The following is a 24,543-nucleotide window of genomic DNA, read 5'->3' on the forward strand; positions in this document are numbered from 1 at the left end:
GGTGCGAGTGCGGGGCAGTGACGGTGCGAGTGCGGGGCCGCGCTGTGGGTGCGAGTGCGGGGCAGTGACGGTGTGAGTGCGGGGCCGCGCTGTGAGTGCGGGGCCGCGCTGTGAGTGCGAGCGTGCGGCCGCGGGTGCGTGCGGCGCGTCGGGGGTGGGCGGGGCGGCGCTGTGAGCGCGGGGCCGCGGCGTGGGCGCCCGGCGGGCCCACGGGATCGCTTTGTGCCGCCCCGGGCCGAGCTGTCCCCGCGGGGGTGCTGTTTCCCTCCCCGCTGGTCCCCGGGTCGCAGCCGCAGTGCGGCGGCGGGGAGGAGGCGGCGGTGATCGCCGGCTGCTGATCACCGAGGGGCGGCCGGGGACCCCCGCGACTCTCGCCATCGGAGCTCTGCTGCCCACCCCGAGCTGTCGAGGTTTGAAATCCTGCTTATGTCTGCCCTCGTGGTTTAACGTTTTGAGAGATCCCTGCAAACTTATCCTGTGTAAGTAGGCACAGCAAGATCCGTGAAGGACGAGGAGACTCCGTGCTTCGTTTCTCATTTCATTCCTGATGCGCTGGTTGGGTCCTGGGTGCAATGGCACAGCTCAGGAAATCCACCTTTGAGCTGCTCGAAGGACCAGCTTGGAGCTCTCCCAGCCTTTTCTTTTACGACCACAGGGGCACTGTTCCCATCAGACCTGGTGCATAGCAGGCGATAAAAGGGGAAGCAAGGTTGTGGGGAAATTGTTCTGCACTGGCTGGGTGTATGGCGATGTGTTACAGCCTCGTTTATGCATAGAGCCCCCCTGCCCTATGGGGTGGAGTTGAAACGTGTCCATTTTCTTGTGTCTTTGATTTTAATAACAATTTTGCTGTTATTAATTGTATAGTGTGAGAACTGTGAAAGTTAGAATATAAGCAAGGCCTAAAACCCCAAAAAGGTGGGAAAATCTTCATTTAAGGTTGAATCTGCAGGACTTAGAATTCTTGGATCTGCTGGGTGGGAACAGGAGGGATCACTTGCTGCCTAGCACCTTCTGTGCTTTCAGTGAATGCTGATTTTTATTATTAGCAGGTCTGTTGGTATTCCCTTTCCTCCCCCACCTCTGCAGACTGACACAGGGTGCAGCTTTCCTGTTCTGGATCACTAGCAGACCAAGCCATGAGTTCATCCTGTATTATCTTCAGATAGGTACCTTTTGCAGTTCTGTGCTCCATGAAATATGTCCCATCTCCGTGGTATCCATTTGCTGACTGATCAGAGATCTGAATTTTTCCATATACAGTATCTAGCTGCCTGTTCCCTCTCAATACAAGAGAGCTGGAAGATTTCCAAAGTTGTGTGCCAGAGCCCTTTGCTCTTGCTTGCTCGAAAGAAAAGACTTGTTGAGATGTTGGGTTTCTTCAAAACAGTCTGAAAATGGGAGCGATTATTTGGTCTAACAACTAACTTCCTTTCAAAGGAAGGAGTATGGTTTGTTTGCTTGACACAGCAACTTTCTCTACAGCTACAGCCAAGAGCACAGAATTCAGCAGTGAACCATGCACGGATTGGGAAGAAACCTAAAAAGATGATCATTATTCTTGACACAAGGAGTGGTTTGTTAGGTCTTTACAATGGCAAAAAGAAAGGAAAAAAATCCCTTGTGTTGTGAAAATTACATTCATGCCACCAGAAATGTTAGGAGGCTTCTCTGTGTTTTGATATTGGTGTTTTACAGGCCAATTTAAGTTGGAAGAGACCTCCTAAGTTTCTCCAGTACTTAGCCCTGCTTCAAGCAGGGCTAAATTTGAAGGTCTGTCAGGATGCTGTATTTCGTAATCCTTAATGGTATTTAAAAGCTCATGAAATCTTGATGAGCATGTTACCAGGTTATTGTGAATTGTAAATTTTCTTTATAGGAGTTAGCTTACAAAGATATTTGTAATCATGACTCATTTGGGGGAGGGGGGGAGGGGGCAGAATGTCTCATAAAAAGTCAGCTCAGCTTGTTTGGGATACACAAGTTCCGACAAAGCTCTGAAACATTTTTAGGCTTGATATGGAATGTCTTGGAGAAGCTGGAGTGGGAGAGAAAGGAAGAACAAGCAACGGTCAAAGCTGCTTTAGGCTAGAGAGTATTTGCTAGTGCAGTCCCAATTGTAAGACAGTTTTCTTTTTAGGAAAAGTATGTAAGTAAATCTGTTTGCTTCTCTGAGTCTTATTGACATCTTGAAAACAGAGGCTTTTTTTTTTTTTTTTTTTTTTGGACACAGCTGGAATGGGTCCTGTTTATGCTGTTAAAATAAATGTTTAAGGATAGCTGTCCTCTGAATGACAATTTTTTTATGGTTGTGGGTGGGAGGGAAATGAGACATCTGGAAAACCATGTCTTGACAAAAGTGAAGACCCATCCACTGGCACTTAAAACAGGATTAAGATTAATCTTGTTTAAATTCTGGTTAACTGAGTACTGACAGGCCATAAAATAACTCACTGCTATTTTGTAGATCTCTTGTGGTCACCACAAAAACAGACACACAAAAAGATGTTTTTCCTTTTTTTTTCTTTGGCCTCTGCTGTTTAAAGAGGAGTGTTCATTCTTTTCTGGAAGTTTTAGCAGACTTGAGAGATTGAAGATCTGATAGTCCCAGAGAAAATGATGCTTTTTAGCAAATGGATGTTGCCACTAGAGAAGGTAGCTGACCATAGAAACACTGGGTTAATTCACTAGTACAGCCTCTATACTAATTTTTTTTTTCCTAATATTGTGTGTTGTGATGGCTTTTTAATTGTTTCCAGGGTTGTTTGTATTGTTTTGGCATACAGTGCGCATGTGTGAAGGGGTTAGATGTAGAATAGGCTGAAACATAGGGAAAACGTTTCCTGTAAAAATGCCCAGTTCTACAGAAGAGCATGGCTTAGCCTGCAGGTCTTAAAGCTGTGTTCCCAGCTTCAGAAAAGCTTTCTGTAATTCCTATTCCCTGTACCTACCCACCCCATAAAAAGGGTAAACACGTATTGACTTTAAAAAGAAAAAGGTTGAATGATTAAGATAGCTGCAAATGAACCTTGCCCTGGATTGGACAGCCGCTTGGTTTTATCACCTCAGGGTGGCTGGGCGGGGATTGGCGGAGGCAGGAGAGCCCGGTCCTGCAGAGTCAGAGGCTCCCGAGCTGGATCCTCCCCAGCCCTGCCCCTCGCACCCGTGCAGTGCAGTTTGGCTCCTCTCCTGCCTGCCCACGCCTGCAGGAGCTGCTGGTGGCCGAAGCTCATGCAGCCTGCATGGGTTCTGGTGAGTGCTGCACCCCTGCTAAAGGCTTGCGGGATGCTGTCCTGTCTCTTCTCAGGGATTATGGTTTATGGGATGCTTTCTTGTGTCTTCGTATTGCTGATCGGTGTTTAAAAACTTGATCACAAGGCAGTTGTGTTTGTATTTTAAGGTGGGGGGGAGGGTTGTGAAGTCCTTTTGAGCTTCAGATTTCCTTAATAAACAGCAGCTAACCAGAAGTGAAGCTGCTAGTTGCAAATGCTCAGCTGTTTTCCAGTCAGTCTCGCCACTTGGGGTACAATGACATGATGTGTCAGGGCTCAGCTTGTCTTGTTAGCAAATGTTTTAATAATCCTGCCTGCTGCTTCCCATGCATATTTTTCGAAGTGGCTCATTATGGTGTTTGCTTAGCGGGGGAGGAATTTAGGTATCACCCTGCAGAGCTGCATTTTCCTTTCGCCTATTTATAGAAATAGCAAAAATTTCACATATTTGAATAGGGGTATTTTTTTGTAACTGTGTGGAGACCGAAGAGTCCAAGTAAACTGAAGAAGTGTGTTGACTAAGCTTCATGATCTCCTGGATCAGTGACCACTAATTTGAAGCTTCTTTTGAGATGCAATTTATGCTAATAAAAATAAAAAGCTATGTGAGAACTACTCATTAATCACTTGCCACAAACTTTGCAACATTTTTGTACACAAATGATGTGCATAAAGGAGTAATACTTGGGTCCTTCACCCCCCTGTAACTATGAGTTAAGAAGAAAACACTTCTTGACCTGACGAGATTGAAATCGAAAGAATAGTCGAGTAATTGGACTCTGGGAGGGAGCAGGGCTATAGCCTTTTGGGTATGCCACAGAGATTTTCAGTCTTAAGGATATTGCTGCATTACATACATTTTGAGTTACATTTGCATCATTCCAAAGGCTGGGGTCAGGATGGTCTCTGATAGGTGTCAGAGGCAGATACAAAAAAAATGTCATTACAATGTGACTTCATGTTTGAAAGAAGTATGTAAAGAAAGCTGATATGGTCAAGGACGTTTTCACTTGGTTAGAAATAAGTGGTGAAATAGGGTAGGATCTGTTCTCTTATCTGCATGATGTTTGTGTAAACTGGCCTTGTTTCTTGCTTGGGATCATGGATTACTTACGTTTCTAGATGCCATGATACTTCCTTCCTTGAAACCAAGTATGCTGTTAAAAGAACGATGTGATCTTTTTTTTTTGTTTTGTTTCCCAGCGTTTTATTTGTTTATCAGCAGAATTCTGGAGCTGGGCTTAAGGATAGAAAGGGGTTCTCTCAAACAAAATTCTGGGCACAAAAGTGAGGAGCTACTCCTAATTGTTTCTGAATTCTGGCAACAGCTGTGGGGATAAAAATCATCTGTATGTGTCTGGGTTATTGCCAGTCACAGTTCAAAAGTGTAATATTTTATTACATTTATTAGGGTGGGGATATCACCCATACAAAAGTATATATAGACAGCAATATTCACCAAAATATTCTATCAGGAAATAGGGGTTTTGTGAAAAAAAAAAAAAAAAAATTCCATTCTCCATAATGTGTAATGCTACAGTTGTGTGAGTGCAGATCTACAGCCCTTGTGATGCAAGTGACTTCTTATGCTGCCAAAACTCCAGTGACTCTTGTACCAGTTATTACTCAGAGCTGGATGTTGAACTTTGTCCACGAGGCAGGGCTAAGTGTGATTTCCAGCATCCTCAGTAACTGATGCTGCCTCACTGGAGGGTGCCTGTCAGCCCTTTCCAGGCTTGTGAAACACTTGCAAGGGTCAGGATTGGGCTATGGGGGGTTTGTGGATGGAAGGTGGTGAAACAATTGCCAGCTAACTCGAGCCACCGGTAACCACAGCAGGGTTTGTACTTTCACACTGGAGTATTTGTATGTAATGGTTCCCATTGCAATGCTATCAGTTCTCAGTGGTGGGTGTGAGTTTAGGCTGTTTGTTCCTGCTGTCCTTTCTGCTTTAGCAAGAGTGGCAGTGAGTTAGCATAGGGAACGAAGGTGCTGTCCCAGGCATGTTTGTAATGTTGGATCACTGGGTAATAAAATGGTTGCAAGTCTACATTTTTCTGTCTGCAAGCATGAGCTCTAAGTTTGGCTTGGTGCCTGCTTTGGTTCTCAGTGGGGAACTGTAAGGAATGTGAAAGGTTACCAGTTATGATGAACCAGATATAGCAGGTTTAGATTTCTTTTTTTCCCAAGCCTTCTGTAGTATATTTGTAAAGTTCACTGTTTAATATAGATTAGTGTGTGTAAAACATTTAATTTACAAATGCTTCTTTTTTTGAAAGAAACTGCTGTCTTCCTGTAATAACTTAGGTTACTGGCTAACATACAGGTCATATTGTTAGAGCCTCTTTATTACACACATGCACTTCGATCATCTTTCTCCTCATTGCATTCGAGCACTTTAATAATTAAAGTTTTTGTCAGCCTGGTAGCAGGGAAGGATAAGAACATCTTGTTAATATCTAGTTTTGATGTGGGTCAGGCACAGAACTGGAATGTAATCTCTATCTTTTAAAACCCATTTCAGTACATTAATGAATATACAAATCATCTCCATTAAACCAAAACTACCTGCATGAGCTTTTAGTTGTTTTAATCCAATTCATGCTCCTCTGGCATCATTGACGTCCAGTGTCAGAACTGTTCTTTCTTTCTCATTCCAGAAATGTCCTTCCTGCCTGACTTGGGGACCTTCACCATGGGCATCTGGTCTATTGGCCTTGGAGCCATTGGTGCAGCTGTGACGGGGATCGTCCTTGCTAACACTGACTTATTTTTGTCCAAGCCGGAAAAGGCTACATTGGAGTTTTTAGAGGAGATAGAGCTGAAAACTTTGGGTTCAGGTAAGATTCTGACTATTTCAGACCATATTCTTCAATAACTGGATTTTTATAAAAACCTTTCTAAGGCCAGGTTTGGAAGCAGTTTTCTTAGTCTTTCCTAGTTATGACATGTAGTTGATATCCAATATTTCTGGCGAAGGAAAAGCAACCAAAACTGTTATTTCTGGATGAAACAAGATACCCTTCTAAAAACCAATAATGCAAGAATATCCTCCTATACATATAGATTTTATTTCTTCTCCTGTTAGAACTATATTTGAATGTGGAATTCTCTGCAGTGCTTTGTATTGGTCCATAAAGTATTAATCATTATAAACAAGAATGGCTGATATTGTTATTGATGTTGTTTCTCCTGTACAAACAGAACAAAGGATATTCAAAGCAGGTGAACTATGGAAGGAGAATGGTGCAGTGATCATGGCTGTACGAAGACCTGGATGATTTTTGTGCAGAGAGGTACTTGCTGGGCCTGGGAATTAATTAAGAAGAGTTGAGGTCTCCTTGCATAGATACTCTGTAAATAAAGGGAGGGGATGAATAGGACAGTCATCAAATACATCTAAAACATCTGAAAGTTTTTGTTTTCTTCTTCAAACTGATCACCAGCTACCAGCACACTTAGTTTCCTTTGCAGCTGGTTTGTGCGATCCAGGTCCTGAGCATTTTCCTTCTGAAGGTGATGGTTACATGATTTTTACATCTGCCAGGGACCTAGCCCATGGTAATTATAAAAGGGAGATTGCACAAAATCCAGTTGGTAATGACTCTTATGAGCTAGTTATACATATAGAGTCCAGAATAAATCTCTGTGAGCCAGATAGTCTCTGGTCAAATATAGCTCAAGATTGGATTGGCAGAAAGCCACCAGATAAAGCTCATCTGCAAAAAAAAGAGCTGTGCCTAGAGGGAGTCCCTCTCTGTTCTGGGTGCTAAATGTGAGGCAGGAAGGTACAGACTCTGAAGATAAGGAGTTAACTGTCATAACAAGGTGGGTTGGAAAACAGATTTTGATCCTTAAGTTGACATTAGGCTCCTTGGGTGGAGCTTCTTGGAAGGAGACACCTAAAACACAATTTGAATGTAGTGAGTGCTTGGGAACAGCCAGAGCTTGCATCTTGGACATTACGTTTCTCATAGCTATAGGGAAAAATAGTTATTATGTTGTTACTCACTACTCTATAACACGGAGTAATTAATATTGTAACCACTTCATTACGGCATCTGCTCCCATCAATAGTAATTGCTTAAGTACGTGTAGAATTCATGGAAGGTTAAAGTGCTTTTCTCTCTGAACAGGTGTAGCGTGGGCAGGAGGAGAATGCACATACGTGCCTGATTCTGTAACTTTCACACACAGTCAGTCAGGAATCCATGAGTGATTCTTTATTATTATTATTATTATTAGTGAAAATTTCAAATTTTCCTGTCTGTTCATCCCCATCTGTTTGCTACTTGGTACTCTGTAAATTCTAGATGTCCTGCAAGCCTTTCAGTTAAGGTATTTCAGTTAGGTGACTGAAAGTGATCATGTAAACTGTGTCCATGTTTTTAAAGTGTGGAGTTGGTTTTTTTTGGTGGGAATTTTGTCCAGTGAAAGGACCTTTCTCCATGGGAGATAGGAAATCTATTTTCAGTGCACACTCTGGTCTGTTCAAAACCTCAGGGATCTTTGTATAAACTATGGGAATTGGGATTTCTTCAGGAGAACAAAAAACCCAGCAGATGAGTGGTGACACCTTACACTTTTACTCACCAGAAAACGCAGTATTCCTTCTGGGATACTGAAAGTCTGTGAAGGAATTCACTGATTATTTTTACTGGGGCATTTAGGAAGGAGAGTGTACCTTCATTACTTGCTTTAAACCTGTATAGCCTGCTCCAGCACAGAGCCCTCAAAATACTTTGCAGAAGTACTGATAATGATGGATGTCAACTTGGAAAAAAGAATTGAAAATTCTGAAAAAGTTAAGTGATGTGCAGGCATTATATTTTTACCATTCTTAAATACTTTAGAAGATAATTGAAGCCCTATTACAGGCAGGGTATATCTACAGCTTTGAGTTAAAAAAAGATGTTTTCTTCAGGATTAATATTTTATTAAAGAATGTGCTTCCTCCATGCTTAACAAAGAAAATTGTAGTAAATCTGATGAAGAGCTGCCTAGGAGTACAGCTAGCTTAAATGTTACAGGTCTGTTTCTGGTTTGTGCCTCAAGCTAGAACTTATGTGTTTCTGATGGTCTTGAAATTCAAGGTGAACCTTTCCAACCTCCATTTATTGACTGAAATGTTTGGGTTTTTTCCTTTGCTTAGGAGGCTTCTGAGCTCTCCTCTCTGAAACCCCAGCTGTCCAAGCTGGGTGTCCCTCTCTATGCTGTTGTGAAAGAGAAGATAGGGACTGAAGTGGAGGATTTTCAGCATTATTTCAAAGGAGAAATCTTTCTGGATGAAAAGGTATAGCGAAGTCGGTGTTCTCCTTTTGTTTAAAAACAAACCTAAGAATGCCTTCTTTGAAGAGCTTGTATAAATAAGTAGAATGTAGTCTGAATGAAAAAGGATTTAGTAGCACTGTAGTTTAAGAAGTTAATTGGTTTTGTTTTTCTATATTTATACATTCTGCTGAGCTTACAAACTGCGGTGTAGCTATGCACTGATAACGTGCTGTTGCAAGATTATTCCTCCCCTTTAACAGATAAACAATATGGCCTGTTAATATTTATTCCTTTCTTCCACTGGCCGTGTGGCTTGCTGATGTTTACAATGTGTGAATCAAGGTTTGAAGGTGACACAATTTATGGTGTACAGGCCAGATTGCAGTGATATGGCTTGTCCCAGTACACTGGCACGTGCTGGATTGCCAATCTCATGTCATACAGAACCACAGCCCTGCTTTCTCCTTACACCAGGAGATACATTTAAAAATCATTTGTCTGCTGAAAAAAAAAGAATATATAATACTAAAAATCAGCTAGATGATCCCTTTATTTTCTCTGTCCCCCCTGCCTGTGTGAAAGAATCAGGCTGAATTAAAAAAAAACCAACAACCAACCGAACAAAAAACATGTTTATCCCAAAGCACCACTGTTGTCAGCAACAGGAATGTTGGTGTACATGGGGCTTATATACTTGTGGATGAGCTTAAAATCCACATGAATGAGAAGTCTTTTTTACTTTTTTTGCTGATGTATTTTCTGTTTCCCTGCAGAAAGACTTTTACGGTCCACGCAGACGAAAAATGATGTTGTCAGGCTTTTTCCGCTTGGGAGTTTGGCAAAATTTCTTCCGTGCATGGAGAAGTGGATATAGTGGAAATCTGGAAGGAGAAGGATTCACCCTGGGAGGTGTATATGTGATTGGGGCAGGAAGACAGGTACTGCAGGCCACCTAGGAGGCTTTTATGTCTTGTATAAGACAAGAAGTTGTTTCCTGGAAACAGTGGATCTCTTGTAGGGAGATGTATCTGAATTTCTCTCTTGTGTCTTTGACTAGGGTGTTTTACTGGAGCATCGTGAGAAAGAATTTGGAGACAAAGTCAGCCTTCCATCTGTCCTTGAAGCTGCTGAGAAGATAAAACCACAAGCTTCATAAGTGGAAAAACAGCTGCACATGTTTCTGATTAGAGCTTGAAATGTAGAATGCATCCATGTCTTGAATGTGCAGTGTCATTGCTTAACTATTTAGGGATCAATGCACAGGAAAGGGTCTCTATGCAAACATAGAAAAAGATGAAAATCCTCTTGGATTGTTTTTTGTTCCTTTGTAGCCTTCCAGGTGGTCAGGATTTTGACTGGTCCTTTGTATCTGACTGTATTAATGAAAGGCTGGGTCTAAAATCTGACCTAGCCTAGATGTTTTCAGTGAGAGACAGTCAGTTGAAAACCTGTCTACCTAGGGAAACAAAACTCTGCTAAGGCTGGAATAATGGAGTACTAGCTGAGGGGAAGAGATAATAAAACTTCATGTAAATGAAATGCCTTTGGTTTTTGCTTTTTCATTACCATGTAAACACATCTGTGTTTCTAGAGGACTACATCCTGTCAGTCTAATTCTGAGATTTTGCATTCAAGACATGGCACTATGTCTGCACAGTGAGTTTCTTGTTAGTTAACTACTGGCTGTAGATCTTCTAGCTCCATGTGATTCCCTGCAAGGAGGATAATTGTGGCATGAGGACAGGTTCCATTTTGTGTTTAAGATTCTCTTAAAAAAATTACATCATTATGAATTAAATCCTGACCTTTTTTTTTTAGTATTTATGTCCAGGTAAAACTGATTTTAACCAAAAATATTTATATGCTCTTCAGAGTCTGTTCTTCACAGTTCCCAGAAACAACACTACCAGTGAGGATTTTGAGTGATTCATATGTTTCATTTGGAAACTAAACAGAAATTGGACTCGTGTGCTACTATCAGCTGAAATTTGTGTTTGACTGTTTTGGGGGATGAAGGAACAGGATTTGGAGAGTACAGCAGCAAGGTCTATAGCAAATTGACTCTGTGATATGGACTTCCTCTATAAAGGCCCTCCTTGGAGCCATGGACAGGTGCAGAGCACCTGTATTGTCTCTGTCCATGTTCAGAGCTGCCCACGTCACCATGCCCATAAATGCTCTTGGATTCTCAAAGACATAAAATGCCTGGCTGGAGATGGGCTCTTTGGAGCCAGGCTGTTCCATGAAATAAAGAAATGTGCCTGAGGGATTCTTTTCCTGGGTTTAACTGCTGAAAGGCAGTACTGGTATTGTGTGCTGACACAAGGCCCCTAAAAAGTTCAAAGCATCGTGTAAGTGTCCACTTGTCTGCAGTAGGTGTATGGATACTTGGAAGTGCAAGTGGTGGGAAACACGAGAGATGCCAAAAGAAAGGGGTGTGAGCTACGGTTCCTTACAGTTGCAAGGGGCTGTGAACAACAAAGATCTTACAGCAGGAGTATTCTGGATCATGTCTTCTGCAGAGTTCTGAGTTTTCTTTCTCATGGGAACTAGAAAGCTTTGCCATTTGCAGAGAATGGATCTTGCACAAAGACCAGCAAAGGAGGTACTGATCTTAGACCTGCATTTCAGGCCTTGTCCCGAGGACTGTTTATGCATATCACATAAACATGAAATGTGAAAGGCATAAACAGTCCTTGGAGAATGGGATGGAAGCCAGATAAATTCCAAGAAATTGAAGATAAAGTAAAGTGCCTGTAGAACCTGCTAAATCTGGAGAGCATTTCCTTACAGTTTTGTGTACTTGCAACTGAATTCCACCTACTCTGTCAGAGCTGGCTGCCCAGTCTGCAGGGAGCCCTAGATGGTGATAAGGATGCCATGGGGCTGCAGCCCTGCTCTTAGCCTACCCAAAGGGATTGGAAACAGAAGCAGGAAGCTGTGTTGTCCAGCATTTGGAATGTTTATTGGAAGTATAATGGCTGTCAAACATACAAATCACTAATGCTACAACGTGCTGAAGTGTTCCTGTAGGGTAAACACCTTTTTAGAAAGACCCATGAAGTTTTTGAATTTATTAAAGTACTCATGGAAACTGAAAGTTCTCTGCTTGGGCAGGTTCCCCAGAGGCATTTACACAATAACCACGTCAGAGGTCTTTTCCTGCTCTAAACAGCATTAGTTCCTGTAAACAGTTAGTGCATTTCTTGATTTGAGAGTTACATAAGCTTACCTGCATTTCAAAGTTTTAGAACTCTGTATTTCAGAAATGAAATCAAAATCTGGAGCCTTAGAAGGTAAAAATGACATTTGAAATTGTTCTGAAAAATTATCGATAAATCTGATTTTTTTTTTTTCAAGCCAGCCTTGGGATTAGTTGGAGTTAACTCACCTGTTCTGAACTCCATGTTTACAAAATAAAAATGGGAAGGATAGAAAATAGGTGGTACCTAGAAGCTAGGAACAGTTAATAACCATTGGAAATGGGCTATAAGCCAAATAACTAAAATTACAGCAAAAATAGTAAAGGAGGAACAAATGAAATCTAAGTGAATTTCCAATACTGGAGACAATTTAGAATGTTCACTTAAAAAAAAATTACAGTTGTTTATTTTGTTGTGCTAACAGCTACCTCTGCTGGCCCAGTTCTTCGTATGCATTTAATGTTTTGATTTTTTTTCTTTTAACACGACATATACCCAAAATCTAAATCACTTCTAGGCACATCAAATATCACATCATGCTTCAACACTCAGCTGGTTACTGGAAACTAATAATTGAAAGTTTGTTTGTTGTTTTGAGATGTGCATTTTGCACCCATGCAGTATGATACTATTTATTTTCACCTTTAGATGAAGATGGATCAGGTCAGTAGGAAAGTGCACAAAGTGCAAGGGTAGGGCTTGAGAAACAAAACTCTGCTATAGTAATTTCTCTTCAATCAACTTTTCCTTGTTTGCCAGCCCATTTATCTTTTTTCAGAACATAACCGGGGTTAATAAAAACATTTTAAAAATGAAAATGCCGTGAAGTCAATGATGTAGGTGTAATATCGGAAAGAGCTTTTTATTTGAACTTAAGGGATCACCAATTGTATTTTCTATGTGTAGTCTCCTTTTAGGGCCATTAGAAAGATGGTCTGCTGCAGAGGGTGTTCTTGGTTCTGCATTTTTGTTTCCCCATGCGGGTTCTCTGTTCCCACGGCTTTCAAATTGCCTGCTCTTGGTGCCATTTGCGAATATCCACAACGAGACGGGAATGCCAAGGGATCCCTGCCATTTTCTGATGCGTTTCCTGTGATGCACTGTGGTAGAAAAAAAAAGAATGAGCAAGTTTCTCTCCGCACCGCTGGATGTCACTGCTACCCAGCCAAAATGCAGGTGAGCGGTAAACCCGAGGGGTTTTCTGCAGTAGAAGATTTGCTTAACAGGTTCCAGGAACAGACCACTGTAGGACCACTGAAGAAAGGTGTTGGAAAAGACATCTATCCCTGCTACCTTTTCACTTGTGTGGACGTTTTCCCTTCAAGGATAAGAAACTTGGAGGAAGAATATATTGTATTGAATGACAGTCTGCGGTATATAGATATTTCTAAGTACTAGTATTTGTAGCATTTCTAAGAGGGAATAAATTATTAACAGACTCACTACAATACTTAAAAACTTTACCTATTACGCTTTTGGGGTACTAATTTCCGATCCTGCGGGGTGTGCGTGGCTGCCTTTGTTGCACACTGTCCGCAGGAGAGAGGTGCGACAGCCGCTGGTAACAGCAGGGGGAGGTGGGGAAACGCTGTGGGACGGAGGGAAAACTTAAATCACTGATTCAGCCTAATCACCTCGAATTTTAATCTGACCAGTTCCATCCTAATTTATTATTCTTCTCATCGATCTCGAACATGTTATAAAGGCTCTCCCTAAAATATTTCTGCTTTGTCTTTTAGATCCAGCTACTGATTTCTTTGTATTTAAAGTTGCTTAAGGTCTCTCAGTAGCTTCTGTGGGCTTTGGCTCCTTGCACACCCCTCTCTCTTAACCTCATAATTATCAAAACCACGTGACAATTCCAAGTGTAACTCTGATTTCTGGATGCCTTCCTCCATAAACAGACCTTTTTTTACACTCAAAAATGGTGTTTGGTGATAATGTTGAACACATATAGTGGTGAACAGCTCTGGTTGGGCCTTTTTCCGCCGGCTACTCCTCATGATGAATTCATTAATTGCAGAAAATATTGTGCAGTAGTCAGAGGAAAAGAGCATTGACAAACTATACATGAACATCAGCCTGCACATGTTCACTAAAAAATCAGATTTCCCATTTTCATTCCTGCAGGATTATTACACCTCTTACTGCTGAAGTGACTGTCTCTTAAAAGTGTTCCAATTTGCCCTAGCACTTAGTTAATGGTTTCTGTGATGGATGAGATTTTTACTCTAATTTTCTTGGCAACACAGTGAAGCACTGTGCAGAGATAATGTCAGAGGCAAATAAATGGGACACAGAGAGGCTGTTCAAACTAGCTCCATGCTAACAGTGAACACAGTCAATTCAACTACGCTGTGAACTGCTAACACTGACCATTTTACAAATGGTAAACTGCAAGAGAACCTTATTTTATCGACAAATGCCCTTCCCAATTCCACAGTCTTTACATCCTAAAGCTGCTGAATTTCCCTGAAATTTCCCATTTTCCCTGTTGAATCTTTGCAGTTGCTATTGCACCATCTTCCTATCTCTTACAGAATCAGCACACTAGAGCTTTCTGTCTTGGCTCTGGGCTTTCTGAAGATGTGGCTCAGTGCTCTGTGAGATTACTTCAGTACTTCCGAGATGGAGAAAGGATCTCTTCCAGTTCTTTTAACCATCTGATAATCCAGTGACCTTTCCAAGCTCCCCTTCCCCTCTTAGATCCTGCCTAAAATTCATGTAGTTCTTCTAGCATCTTCTGTCAGCTTTAACACTCAGTTCAATTTTGCTTTGGTTTCTAAGAAGTCTTGAGCAAGCTTGGGGGAGGCTGGCAAATACTCCCCCTCCCTTAAAAAAAAAAAACCAAAAAACCTCAAAACAAACCCAACCCCCCATTTATTTAAATAACTGCATGTAGGAAATGAGAAGCAATCTTGATAATGTGACTGGTGAGTGGGTGACACGCTGGTGTGTATCTGCTTTCTCAGACATCAGAAGGGTGTGGGTGAGGGGAACTGTGTATTTACTATTAATTCTAGCATGCTTTTGGTTGTCAGCTTTGATGAGTGGAGAATTAGCACACTAGAGAATTGCTAAGCTCACACCATTTGATTGCTCAACAGTTCCTTTCACTTCAGTGGGATTGCTGCTGTCTTTGTGAGCGGGGCTTCATCCTGATCCAGGGGAAATAAGGATTTCCTGAAAGTCCAAGGGCTGGAGCAGGTGAAGAAGGTGTAGATAACATGAGGCAGCCTGTAAGAACACGTGTGGTGCTGCACTGCTTCCCTGGGCCTTGTCTTCCTGCACACAAAAGTATTTTCGCAGTCAGCGAGGCACTGAAGACTAATTAGTTTTGCTCTATATATGAGGAAGGGAGTGAAGGTGACAGAAGTGTTTCCATGTGTCAAGAGAGATCACAAGGTATGGAAAGGGAACAGAAGGAGAGCGTGGAGGTTGGGAGCCAAGCTAGACGGCAGGGGAGCACTTCCCACCTGCCAGGCGGTGGCTGCCTCAGGTGGGAGCTATCACTTGCTAACTACATGGGTTTAAACAGCTCAGCCCTCATTCCCTTCCCTCCTCTCTTCTTAGCGTCTCTCCCGGGAGGTGTAAAAGGCCTGGGCCGCCTGAAGACTCAAAATATTCTTCAGGATCGTTTTATGTCTTTCCTTCGCCTTCCGGCTCTCCAGGTAGGCTCGACCGCGCCTTCAATATTGCTCAGCATGTGCTGTCCCGGACATGCCGGTTCATGTTCCGAAAGCCCCGAGGGAGTAAGAGGCGCCGCTGAGGGCTATGCAGCGCTCCCTCAGCCGAGCTGAGGCGGGCTGGGCTGAGCCCTTTCCGCAGGGCCGGGGCGGGGGACGCGGCCACCTCGGCCATGGAGCGAATCCAAGATAACAAAGCCCTGGGCCTCGCCGAGGAGCCGCGCTCCCCCGGCTGCTGAGGCGCCCCAGGGCTGCGGGGGAGGGACCCTGACGGGCCGCCGCGGGGCGGGGGCCACAGGCGCCCGCAGCACCCCCCAGCCCCGGGGGTGCTTGGGGGGACGCTTGCCAGGGGGTCACGGCGGGCGAAGCCGGCGGGAATCGGGGAGTCCGGAGGCAGAGCTGGGCTTCCTGCACGCCCCTTTTGTGTAGAGCACGGCTGCGTGCGGGCGTGGCCGGGGACATTGCATTTCCGCGCTGCCTCGGCCCGGCGGGAGGGCGGTGGGGCGGCTCGGCACAAGGGCACGCCTGGCGCACCGGCCAAGCTGACGCGGGGAGGAGGGTCCGGGAGCGCTGCCGTGTCCATGGACTAGGCGAGGCAGCGGAGGGACCCCCGCTTACGCCGACCGCCGCCTCGCCCTCCGCCCAACTCGGCGAAACTTAGCGAGCAGACTGCTGCCCCGGTGAGTCCCTGTCCGCCCCGGCCCGGGCATCCCATCCCCTCCGCCGCCTGCCCCGGGGGTCGCGCCGTCCGGAGCCCCCCTTCCTCTCCCCGTCCTGAAGCACCGGCGTTTCTGCTCCCTCTCCCCGGAGCACGTCTGCTCCCTGCAGCATCCCCTGGGGGCTGGCGGCCACCGAGCCGGGCGGGCAGCAGCCCTCTGGCCGCCTAAGTTTCCCGACAGTGCGGGGCTATGGCGAGCCCCTGCTATTGTCCTTGTCCATTAAAGGAAGCCGCAGAGGCCGGGTGAGGCTTCCTCTGGGAGTTCACGCTAGCTTGCCTCCTTGAGGTGCCACGAGGGAGAAAAATTAAAAAAAAAAAAATAATAGAAATAATAGAAAAAGGCCTTTCGGAGTGCTACAGCTAGAGTTTGCCCTCTCTGTTCTCCGCCGTCGCCTCGGTTGCTGCCAGACTCTGACCTGAGCCCAGGATGTTTAGAGGGAGCAACGGCGCAGTGGGTGTAAGGATTGAGGCCCGTAACTTAATTTTTTAAATATTTTAACTGTAATTGCCTGTAGGCTGTGGTAGTGAGCGACCTCTCTGACACCCTTTCAGCCTCCTGCCGAAACAGGCCCGGCCGTGGAGCGCAGGGGTACCAGAGGTGATGCTCCGTGGTCAGTTCTGTTTTGGCTCTTGCTTTACCTTCTGTACTCTATGTGGGCTTAGCGGTTTCATTTTGAGACATTCTGAATAAAAAAAAGAAATAAATAAGCTCCCACAAAGAAACTTAATCCATGCTGTAAAAGAAGCTACTTGTTTGTTTTTTCCTTTCTTTACTAGGTCTTCCAAGGAGGTGGTGGTGAAGGTGGGAAGGATATTGTAAAATGTCAGGACAAAATTCTTCCAGCACTGCTTTTTTATTTGGTTGGATTTTTGTTTGTTTGTTACAGTGACAGAAGCCTTGTGACCTAGAACTCTGGATAAAATGGAAGGAAAGCAGTTCCTAGAGAATGGAAGCACAGGGTGTGTCTTGTTCATAAGTGCTCTCTGGTGAGATGATCCATCTCTTTTCTGGCTATCTCCAGCAGGGAGTAAGGCATCAGTACTGAGACACCTTATACTCGCAATAAGTGTGTGAAATGCTTTGGTGTGGAAGGTTGAGGGTCTAGCACTACCTGCTTAACAGAAGAATTGTGTGCAGAGAGAACGGGTCAGGTGGGAATTCAAGTCTAGTCATTGGTGTGAAGTAGGAATGAGCTGTGGTGGAAATTATTTTGCAGCTTTTGGTTTGTGTGGGTTTTGTTTTTTTCTAAAGGAATTCAGGACACTTGTGTTGGTGGAATGGTGTTCTTTATCCTTTGGTTAATGACACTGGAAGAAAGTACTTGTAGGGTGTGATCTATAACCTTTTTGTTCTGTTCTTGGAGGATGGAATATAGTGTTGCCTGTCCTTAGAAGATTGTCTTGTTCAAAACTATAATGCCACTGAAAGAGGAATTTTTAGAATAGCTTCCCAAAAGTTTGGAAATATATTTATATTGAAAAAACAATGTACAAGTAAGTTACACAGTTGGCATTTTGTTTTATTTTTGTTGATCTTGTTCCCAGAAGGACTTGCTGAAGATGCAGTCTAGGTCTAAATCACAATCACGGAAAGCTGCTTTTCTGGGTGGTGTGTGTGCAGTGTGATTTTATTGATTTTTTTTTTTTTTTTTTTTTTTTAGTGTAAGTTGGTCTGGTTAGCATCCTTTGTGTTGAAGTGTTACCTTCAGTCATCAAATCAGAAGGAAACTCACTTAAGTTTTAATTGAGTCTTGTTCTTGTTTCTGGACACAGGCTTTGCCTGACATTTAGTGTGTTGTAGAAAAACTAATCTTACTGTTTCCTGTTTAAAGCCTCTTTCCTGTCCTTCTGGCCTCCTTGTGGGGAGCAGGAGGGTGGCAGAAAAGAAGGAAAAAGTATGATCTTTTGCTAGGAGCAGTGTCTGTGCAGAGCCTTCACATAGGTAACATACCTAACAGGACTGCAAGGGGGTGTGTTCTGGGCTACCTTTTACTAGCATTAGACCTTGTAATACTTAATGAAAGGATCATAAAAAGCTCTTGCTCTGAGCCCTAAGATGCTATTTAACTGGGATGCTTTCTTTGGTATTGAAGGTATAACTTTTTGCTCTTGGATGTAGCAAGCAAAATGTTGACATGGTGTCATGAATTTGGTCATATCTGGATGATGAATAAGTTTAAGCTGTATGCTTGCTTCTAATGAATAACTGAGGAATATTGATCCATTGGAGTGCTTTTGAGGCTGACCTCTGATTTTCTTAGAGAGTTTTTTTAATTAGTTTATGAAGTGTTAGTGGGTGGCTACTAGTGTGCCATTACCTGTAAATGGGTGTTTGGTAAAAAAAGGAGGAATTTTTCTGCTGACAAACTGCTACAGTTAATTCTCATAGTCTATCAAGTTTCTCATCGTGGTTTAGGTGTGGCACAGTTTGAGCACTGATTAGTGTGAATAAATGAAACTCTTGTTTTAATTTCATTGTGTTTGTTCAGAATTCTCATTGGGGTGTGTGTGAGGGGAAGTGGAGTTCACGGAACTATTGTCAAAACTGTTCCACAGATCCTCTGTTTATGTACTTTTTTGCTTTTACAAAAATTTTCACCTGGGTGGGGTATGGAAAAATGTGTGGATTTCAGACACACTTTACTCGGGGGCTCTCTGTGCTATGTTGCCCTGCACTTTGGCTTCCTGTGTCAAAACTTCCTGGTTTTGGGTAGAATGGACTTCTGTACTCTGTCACCTGTGGTGTGTTTCTAAGCCTAAGAGGGCTGCAGTTCACAAAATCCATGAATGTGCTGTGGTTCTCATGTTGCTTTAAGCTGAAGTAGGTCAGATAAAGTAAATTAGACCCTCAAACAGTAAATGGTGCAGGCTGTTACTAGAGGGGAATTAAGCAGAGGTTATTTCTAGATGGCTTCTGATTGTACATCCAAAGGGTGGTCGTGTGTCTTCCTCTCTGGTACTGCCCAGTCCTGAAGTCTCTGGCTCTTCCAGAGCTGTGCTGTTGGTGGCTTGGGTGGAGGCACTGATGCTGCCTTCAGCCCGTGGGACAGTTTGGGCAGGAACAGGATCCTTCTCCTTGAACCTTTGGCTCATGCTCAGACAAAAGCATCTCATAGAGGTTAAGCACAATGTCAGAGATAATCAGACTAATTCTTATCAAGATTAGGTATGTGTGGGTTTTAAAGAGCAAAATAGTTTGGGTCCTTCCAAGAATACAGGAATCTGGATTTTGATTCAGCGATCTAAAAAGAAGGGGGATTGAAATGTCTAGGCTCTGATGACTTAATTTTAAATGCAGCCATAATTTAACTACATAACTATGGCTGAATGTCATATTTGAAATTTTTCTGTGTTGTAAAACAACTTTATTCTGGATGAAATCTGCTTTCAGATGGTCAGTGAACTGAAAAATCACTGTTGATTCACTGCAGATTCTTCTATTTTAGGAATGTCACAGGTGAAGATAATAGCAAAATGCAGGTGTTGAGGGTCACCTGCAAAAGTGGTGATCCTTAAAAATTGACTGTATAAGGGATTGGGATGTTTGGAGTTGAAACCACTGCCTTGGATGGCCAATCTGACATAAATCTTGGGATCAAAGCCCTCAGAGAGCAGTACCACTCTGCTTGATTATTCACATGTGAGTTCTGTTATCGCTTGTGCAGAAATCCTTTAACAAATATGCTGGCCACAACAGGAGCTATATCCAAACCCAGGGCTCTTAGCTGGATTTAAAAATAAGTTCATTTTCCTTTCTGGTTCAAAGTGTGCCTCAGTCCCTGTTTGGCAGGGGGGACCAGCACTTGTTCAGGTTTCCTGTCTTTCTTCAGCTCTTTGGGAGCAAAGCAAGTGTTTTGTCCTTTTCATTGTAGCACTGCTTATGTGTGATATGTGTAAGTGGAAGAATTTCTGTTCTTACCTAGGGTGACTGCTTACCTGTGTTTCTTTTGAGAGCTCTTTCTGTGTTGTTACCTTTAGAAGTCCATGTAAAAGCTGAAAATCTGAGGCCTGTCTTCATCCTTAATCTGAACCTGTGTGGGAAAGGCAAGGGTGTAATAAACACAGGGCTCTGGTTCCCCTTGATCTTTGTAGTAAGCATTGCTGAATGTTGTCTTGGTATTGTAAACCAGCTCCTGTGGTACTATAAAAGAGCTTCTTTCTGTTTTATGTTCCTGGGCTAGAGAACAGGCATTTATATCAAACTGATAAAGGTCTTCCATGTGAAGACCTGTCCTGAAACCCCCTGATGTAGCTGGGGCTCTCTGGCGCTAATTGACTCAGGGACTTGATGAGCTCCTGTGTGCATGTGGTTGTTTTATTTTGGCCTTCTCATTCTGTTTCAGGCAGGTTGTTGGTGTACAACCCCAAATATGTTCCTGTGGCCCAGTGGCCCTTTCCAGAAATCTCTTTTCCTCTTTTAATGGTTTTTGTTTCCTGCTCAAAGACTAAATAAATGATACTTGAGTCTCTCTGGAAAGGAGTTTCTTCTAAATAATTGATGGACTTGAAGGTAACAAGGTGTTTGAGTTGCTGCACTTGCAGCTACAGGATGAAACAGAGTATTTGGAGGTGCCTGAATGCTGTGAATTTTAATGTGTTACAAACCTCATTTGTTCAGCTTGGCAAGTGATGTACTCTTGCTTTGGGGCATAAAATGGATGCTGAAATATGTTCACTGACATCTAGAAACTTCTGGAATAGAAAACAAAGGGAATAGCCTCAAGTAACTTGCATCTGAAGGAAGACACCTGAGAGGTTGGACTTCGGTCTTTATGTGACAGCAGCCTTCTGACTGCCAGAATATGGAGCTGATTCTTTTGATGCACGTTGCTTTTCCCTCAACAGTTTGTTAGTAGATGGTGCTCGGGGAAGTACTTCAAGGGTGTGAAATATGCCTGCAGTGGTATAGCTGTATCTAATAAAGGGTAAAAACGGCAAAGCTTTCTACCCTGCCCTGAGTACTAAGTTACTTCAGTTTGGCTACATGTAAGCCTGTGGAGCAGGAAGGTTCGTCAGAAAAGTTGTCTGACTTGAAATTAATGGAAGGCAATTGGTGAGATGACTCTTGGAAAGTAATTGGTGAGATGACTCTTGGAAGACAACAAGGTGGCTTTCTTTGCAAAGTGTCCAGCATGTTGAGGCTGCAAATGGTATTTTGGCAAAGTGGTCATAGCAGTGGTCTGCTCCTGCAAAACAGGAGGGTGTTCAACTGAGAGAGCCTGTCCAGCTGGGGCGAGTGAGAAGGGAAGGTGTAGCTCAGCTCTGTGTTGTTGTTTTCTCTGAGCTGTGGTGCTTGTGTAACTAGTCATACTGTACTGTCAGCCTGTTCAGATGGCAGTTTCCTGTGTTGTCACGTTTTTTCCATCAGGAGGTATGCTTTTCGTTTTACTAAAGGCACAGATTAGGAAGTGTTTGTGTCTAAGCTCTGTGCCTTCTAATTCTGCTGGTGTGTTAGTAATTAGCTGTTGCAGAGACTGAGGTCTGCGTTGGAAGGAGTACTGACTGTGTCCCTTCACAGCCTTTGTTGCCCTGATCTCTAAATGGCACAGTGTTGTTCTTGGCATCATCTTGAGAGGTGGAAAGCCTGTTTTTCCTCCTTCCCCAGGGGCGGATGCAGAGACTTTGGGCGAGACAGTCACGGCTTTCTCACGCCCTGCCAGAACACTGGCTTTTGGGGGAAGGGCTGGAGCTGTTCAAGCACAGGCTTGTCCTGAAGCAGCATTGGTTTTTGCCTTTTTAATTTTTTTTCGTGTGGTAGCATGTGCAGGGTGCTCTGCAAACCTACTTGCTATAACTCCTGAAGCATTAGCTTGTTCCTATGTACTTGGGCTGAGACATTTATTCTGGTTAAGAGCTGACAGTGGCTAGCATTGTGAGACATTGTTGAAGGCTGTTTTGTCACATCTTTAAGATTTGCTAGTGCTGCCTTAGAGGTTTATCTTCTCGTTGGGTTTTGCAAGTTTCACAAGTGTGTTTCTTTACCAGAAAGGAGGTAAAGAGATGAATTACATGGTGGTTGAGCTGTCTACGTGGCCACAAAGAACCATTTTCTCTTGTGGCTTGTAAACTGGTGATTGTTGTCTTTAGCAAGTAAAATAAGACTGTCCCGGTTGTGTTATGAATGCAGTTGCTGGAGGTGGAGGGCAGCAAAAGAAAGCTTTGAGAGCATTGTCCCCAAACCCTACATGCCTTTCCCCAGAAAGTAGCATTCCCTGGTGCATCACTTGAAATGAGTGTTCCTCTGGTGTTGAAAGCATAAGCCCTGTTAATTGGGGTGGGAGGGGACAAAAAAAAAGAGGTTTTATGGATTGAACTCCACATCGTGTTTCCATGACATGGAGTCAGCATTGTTTAAGCAGAACAGGTGATGACTGTAACTAGTGTTATGTGATATTGCAGTCATTTCTTAGCAGGCTCATTACTGGAGATCAGATTTCAACACTGGAATTTAAAATTTTTTTTAACTAAGAAATACCTTGGTCTGGTTTAAACTGTTACAATAAATATCTATTTTATGTAATATATAAGTTTACATATATAAATTCATTTTTAGGAATATTCAATGTGAAGGCTAAGAAATTTGGTGTGGATGTAGACAGACTGCACATTATATCCAAAGCAAGGAACATTTTTAAGAAAACCAACCACAAAACCCGAAGCAAATTATATGCTCATCTCTTCTTTATTGTGTATTGCTATAACCAGTCTCTTGGGGTTTTTTTCTTAAAAGAGAAAATGAAGGTATATTCTTTTTGTCTGAAATGTAACTGGAGACTGAACAAGTGGCATTCCTGGAAGTGGAGGAAAGTCACAATATGTATAAAAGTTTAGGATGTTCTCTGAAGAAAGAGTATTTTTGGCAGCAAAGAGAGTTGGTGGCTTCCTGTCTTAATTTTATGATATGAGGTGGTATAGCAAATGGAGGGACCCATTTTGTGCTTGAAACCTTTTGGTCTGTATGGAGGTATGGGAGGGAGCAGACAGAGTGTATGGAATAGGTTCTGTTACTGTTGGATTACTAAATAGAACTAAAATTATTCCCCGAACTGGAAGTTCTGGCTCCTCAGCTAAGATACTCACTTTGTAAGGGTTCCAAAACCTTCTGTTGGAAGGCAACAAAAAAATCAAATTACATGTTTCTTTTAAATTAAGACTTTGAGTTTTGCCTTGCAACTGTTGATGTTACAGAGAGTGGGTGTGTATCTGCTCTAATGAGAGGTAGTAGAAAGCAGTTGAGGAGTTTGGGTCAGCTCAGATTATTCTGGTTACTTGTTCCAGCAGGTTTTGCACCCTGGGGTGAATAAATTCCTGCTCAGAATGACTAACTGGCTTCTGTGTTTCCCAATACCTGAACTTTCTGTGAAGTAAAAGGAAAGTATGACTTGTGGCTTGTTGTGTATAGTGAGTAAGTTGTGGCACAGGCAAGTTCCTATTCAGATGAAACTGCTCAATAGCTTTATTAAAGAAAATTTTCATGGACATGAAAGATTTTTCTAAACTTCTCTAAGATGTTAACGAGGCATCTTTTCAACTGTAGTGAAAATATCTAGTGTTGTTTTCACTGACCCTGGTGTAATCCCAACTGAATTTTAACTCCAGAAGTATATCCAATAGTGCTTTTGAGCATAGGGTCAGTGAAGGCCCTACATCCTGTGCTTCTACTGTGTTCTCCTCATGTTTGGAAAATTGCTGGCTTTTAGATGAAGCTTGCATTTCCTTTTCTCTCTGTTTCCTGTGCTATCTCTTGCTTTAAGTCAGAATGTGGAGTATATGCTTTATTTGCAGTCAGCTGTTTCGAGCAGATTTTCTTTGAACTAGGTAAGAGATCCTTGCATTTTAGTTGATAGCTTTGTCAAGCACCTCTGTATTTTGAAGCAGAAAGTATCTGTTCAGTTACTACTTCAATGAACCTGAGGGTCAGTAAGGCAGAACTAGCATAAATGTACTAAAATTCTGTGGACGATTGAGTTGTGCCTCTTCTCAGTGTCAATAACTAAAAATATTTGCAGTTTGAATTTACACTGTCAAGACTTCCACTGTACAGCGTCATTGGCTTGCATTCTGACTGGTTTGTATAAATGAAAATATGGAATCTCTAGAACTTCTTTTGTTCTGTGGATTTTTTTTTTAAATATTAGTAATAGCTTTTTTTTTGTTGAGTAGGAATAAATACTTCCACATGTGGAAGCAAGGCCAGCCAGCTGTATCTTTTGTAGCTTCTGTATGAAGAACAGTGAAAAGTGAAGTTGGTAGAACTGCTGTTGTCCTCTGTTCCAGCTTTTGAGTTGCTGTGGGAGCAGTACTGAATTCTGCTTGCCTTTTTCAAGTCTTCCTTTAGTGTGGTTCTGTTAGTTTAGGAGATCAAATGGAGCTGAAAATATTCCATGAATCAT

The 24,543-nt window shown here is 42.9% G+C and overlaps 2 protein-coding genes across 8 annotated transcripts in view; both read left to right on the forward strand.

Moving 5' to 3' along the window:
* PRXL2A (peroxiredoxin like 2A) overlaps positions 1 to 10,082 on the forward strand; it is a 10,464-nt gene extending 382 nt beyond the window's left edge. For 2 of the 5 annotated variants that reach the window (XM_042033192.1, XM_042033191.1), the window contains exons 2-6: positions 5,933 to 6,112; positions 6,477 to 6,568; positions 8,425 to 8,565; positions 9,317 to 9,481; positions 9,601 to 10,082. In XM_042033192.1, the coding sequence (XP_041889126.1) occupies positions 5,935 to 6,112; positions 6,477 to 6,568; positions 8,425 to 8,565; positions 9,317 to 9,481; positions 9,601 to 9,699 (675 nt within the window). In that variant the 5' untranslated portion in view covers positions 5,933 to 5,934 and the 3' untranslated portion in view covers positions 9,700 to 10,082. Of the gene's footprint in view, positions 1 to 199; positions 480 to 3,122; positions 3,253 to 5,932; positions 6,113 to 6,476; positions 6,569 to 8,424; positions 8,566 to 9,316; positions 9,482 to 9,600 lie in introns of those variants that run through there. The other 3 variants (XM_042033190.1, XM_042033193.1, XM_042033189.1) reach the window with 3 other exon arrangements.
* Positions 10,083 to 15,321: 5,239 nt separating this feature from the next.
* Positions 15,322 to 24,543, forward strand: part of TSPAN14 (tetraspanin 14) — a 35,247-nt gene continuing 26,025 nt past the window's right edge. Inside the window, exon 1 of one of the 3 annotated variants that reach the window (XM_042033187.1) lies at positions 15,322 to 15,417. The gene's annotated coding sequence lies outside the window, so the exon portion shown is untranslated. Of the gene's footprint in view, positions 15,418 to 15,789; positions 16,113 to 17,115; positions 17,138 to 24,543 lie in introns of those variants that run through there. The other 2 variants (XM_042033185.1, XM_042033186.1) reach the window with 2 other exon arrangements.

The sequence above is a fragment of the Corvus kubaryi genome, unplaced genomic scaffold, assembly GCF_017639235.1.
Source record: "Corvus kubaryi isolate FWS band 111438036 unplaced genomic scaffold, C.kubaryi_AGA036_p1.0 37357, whole genome shotgun sequence".
Classification (NCBI taxonomy): Eukaryota; Metazoa; Chordata; class Aves; order Passeriformes; family Corvidae; genus Corvus; species Corvus kubaryi.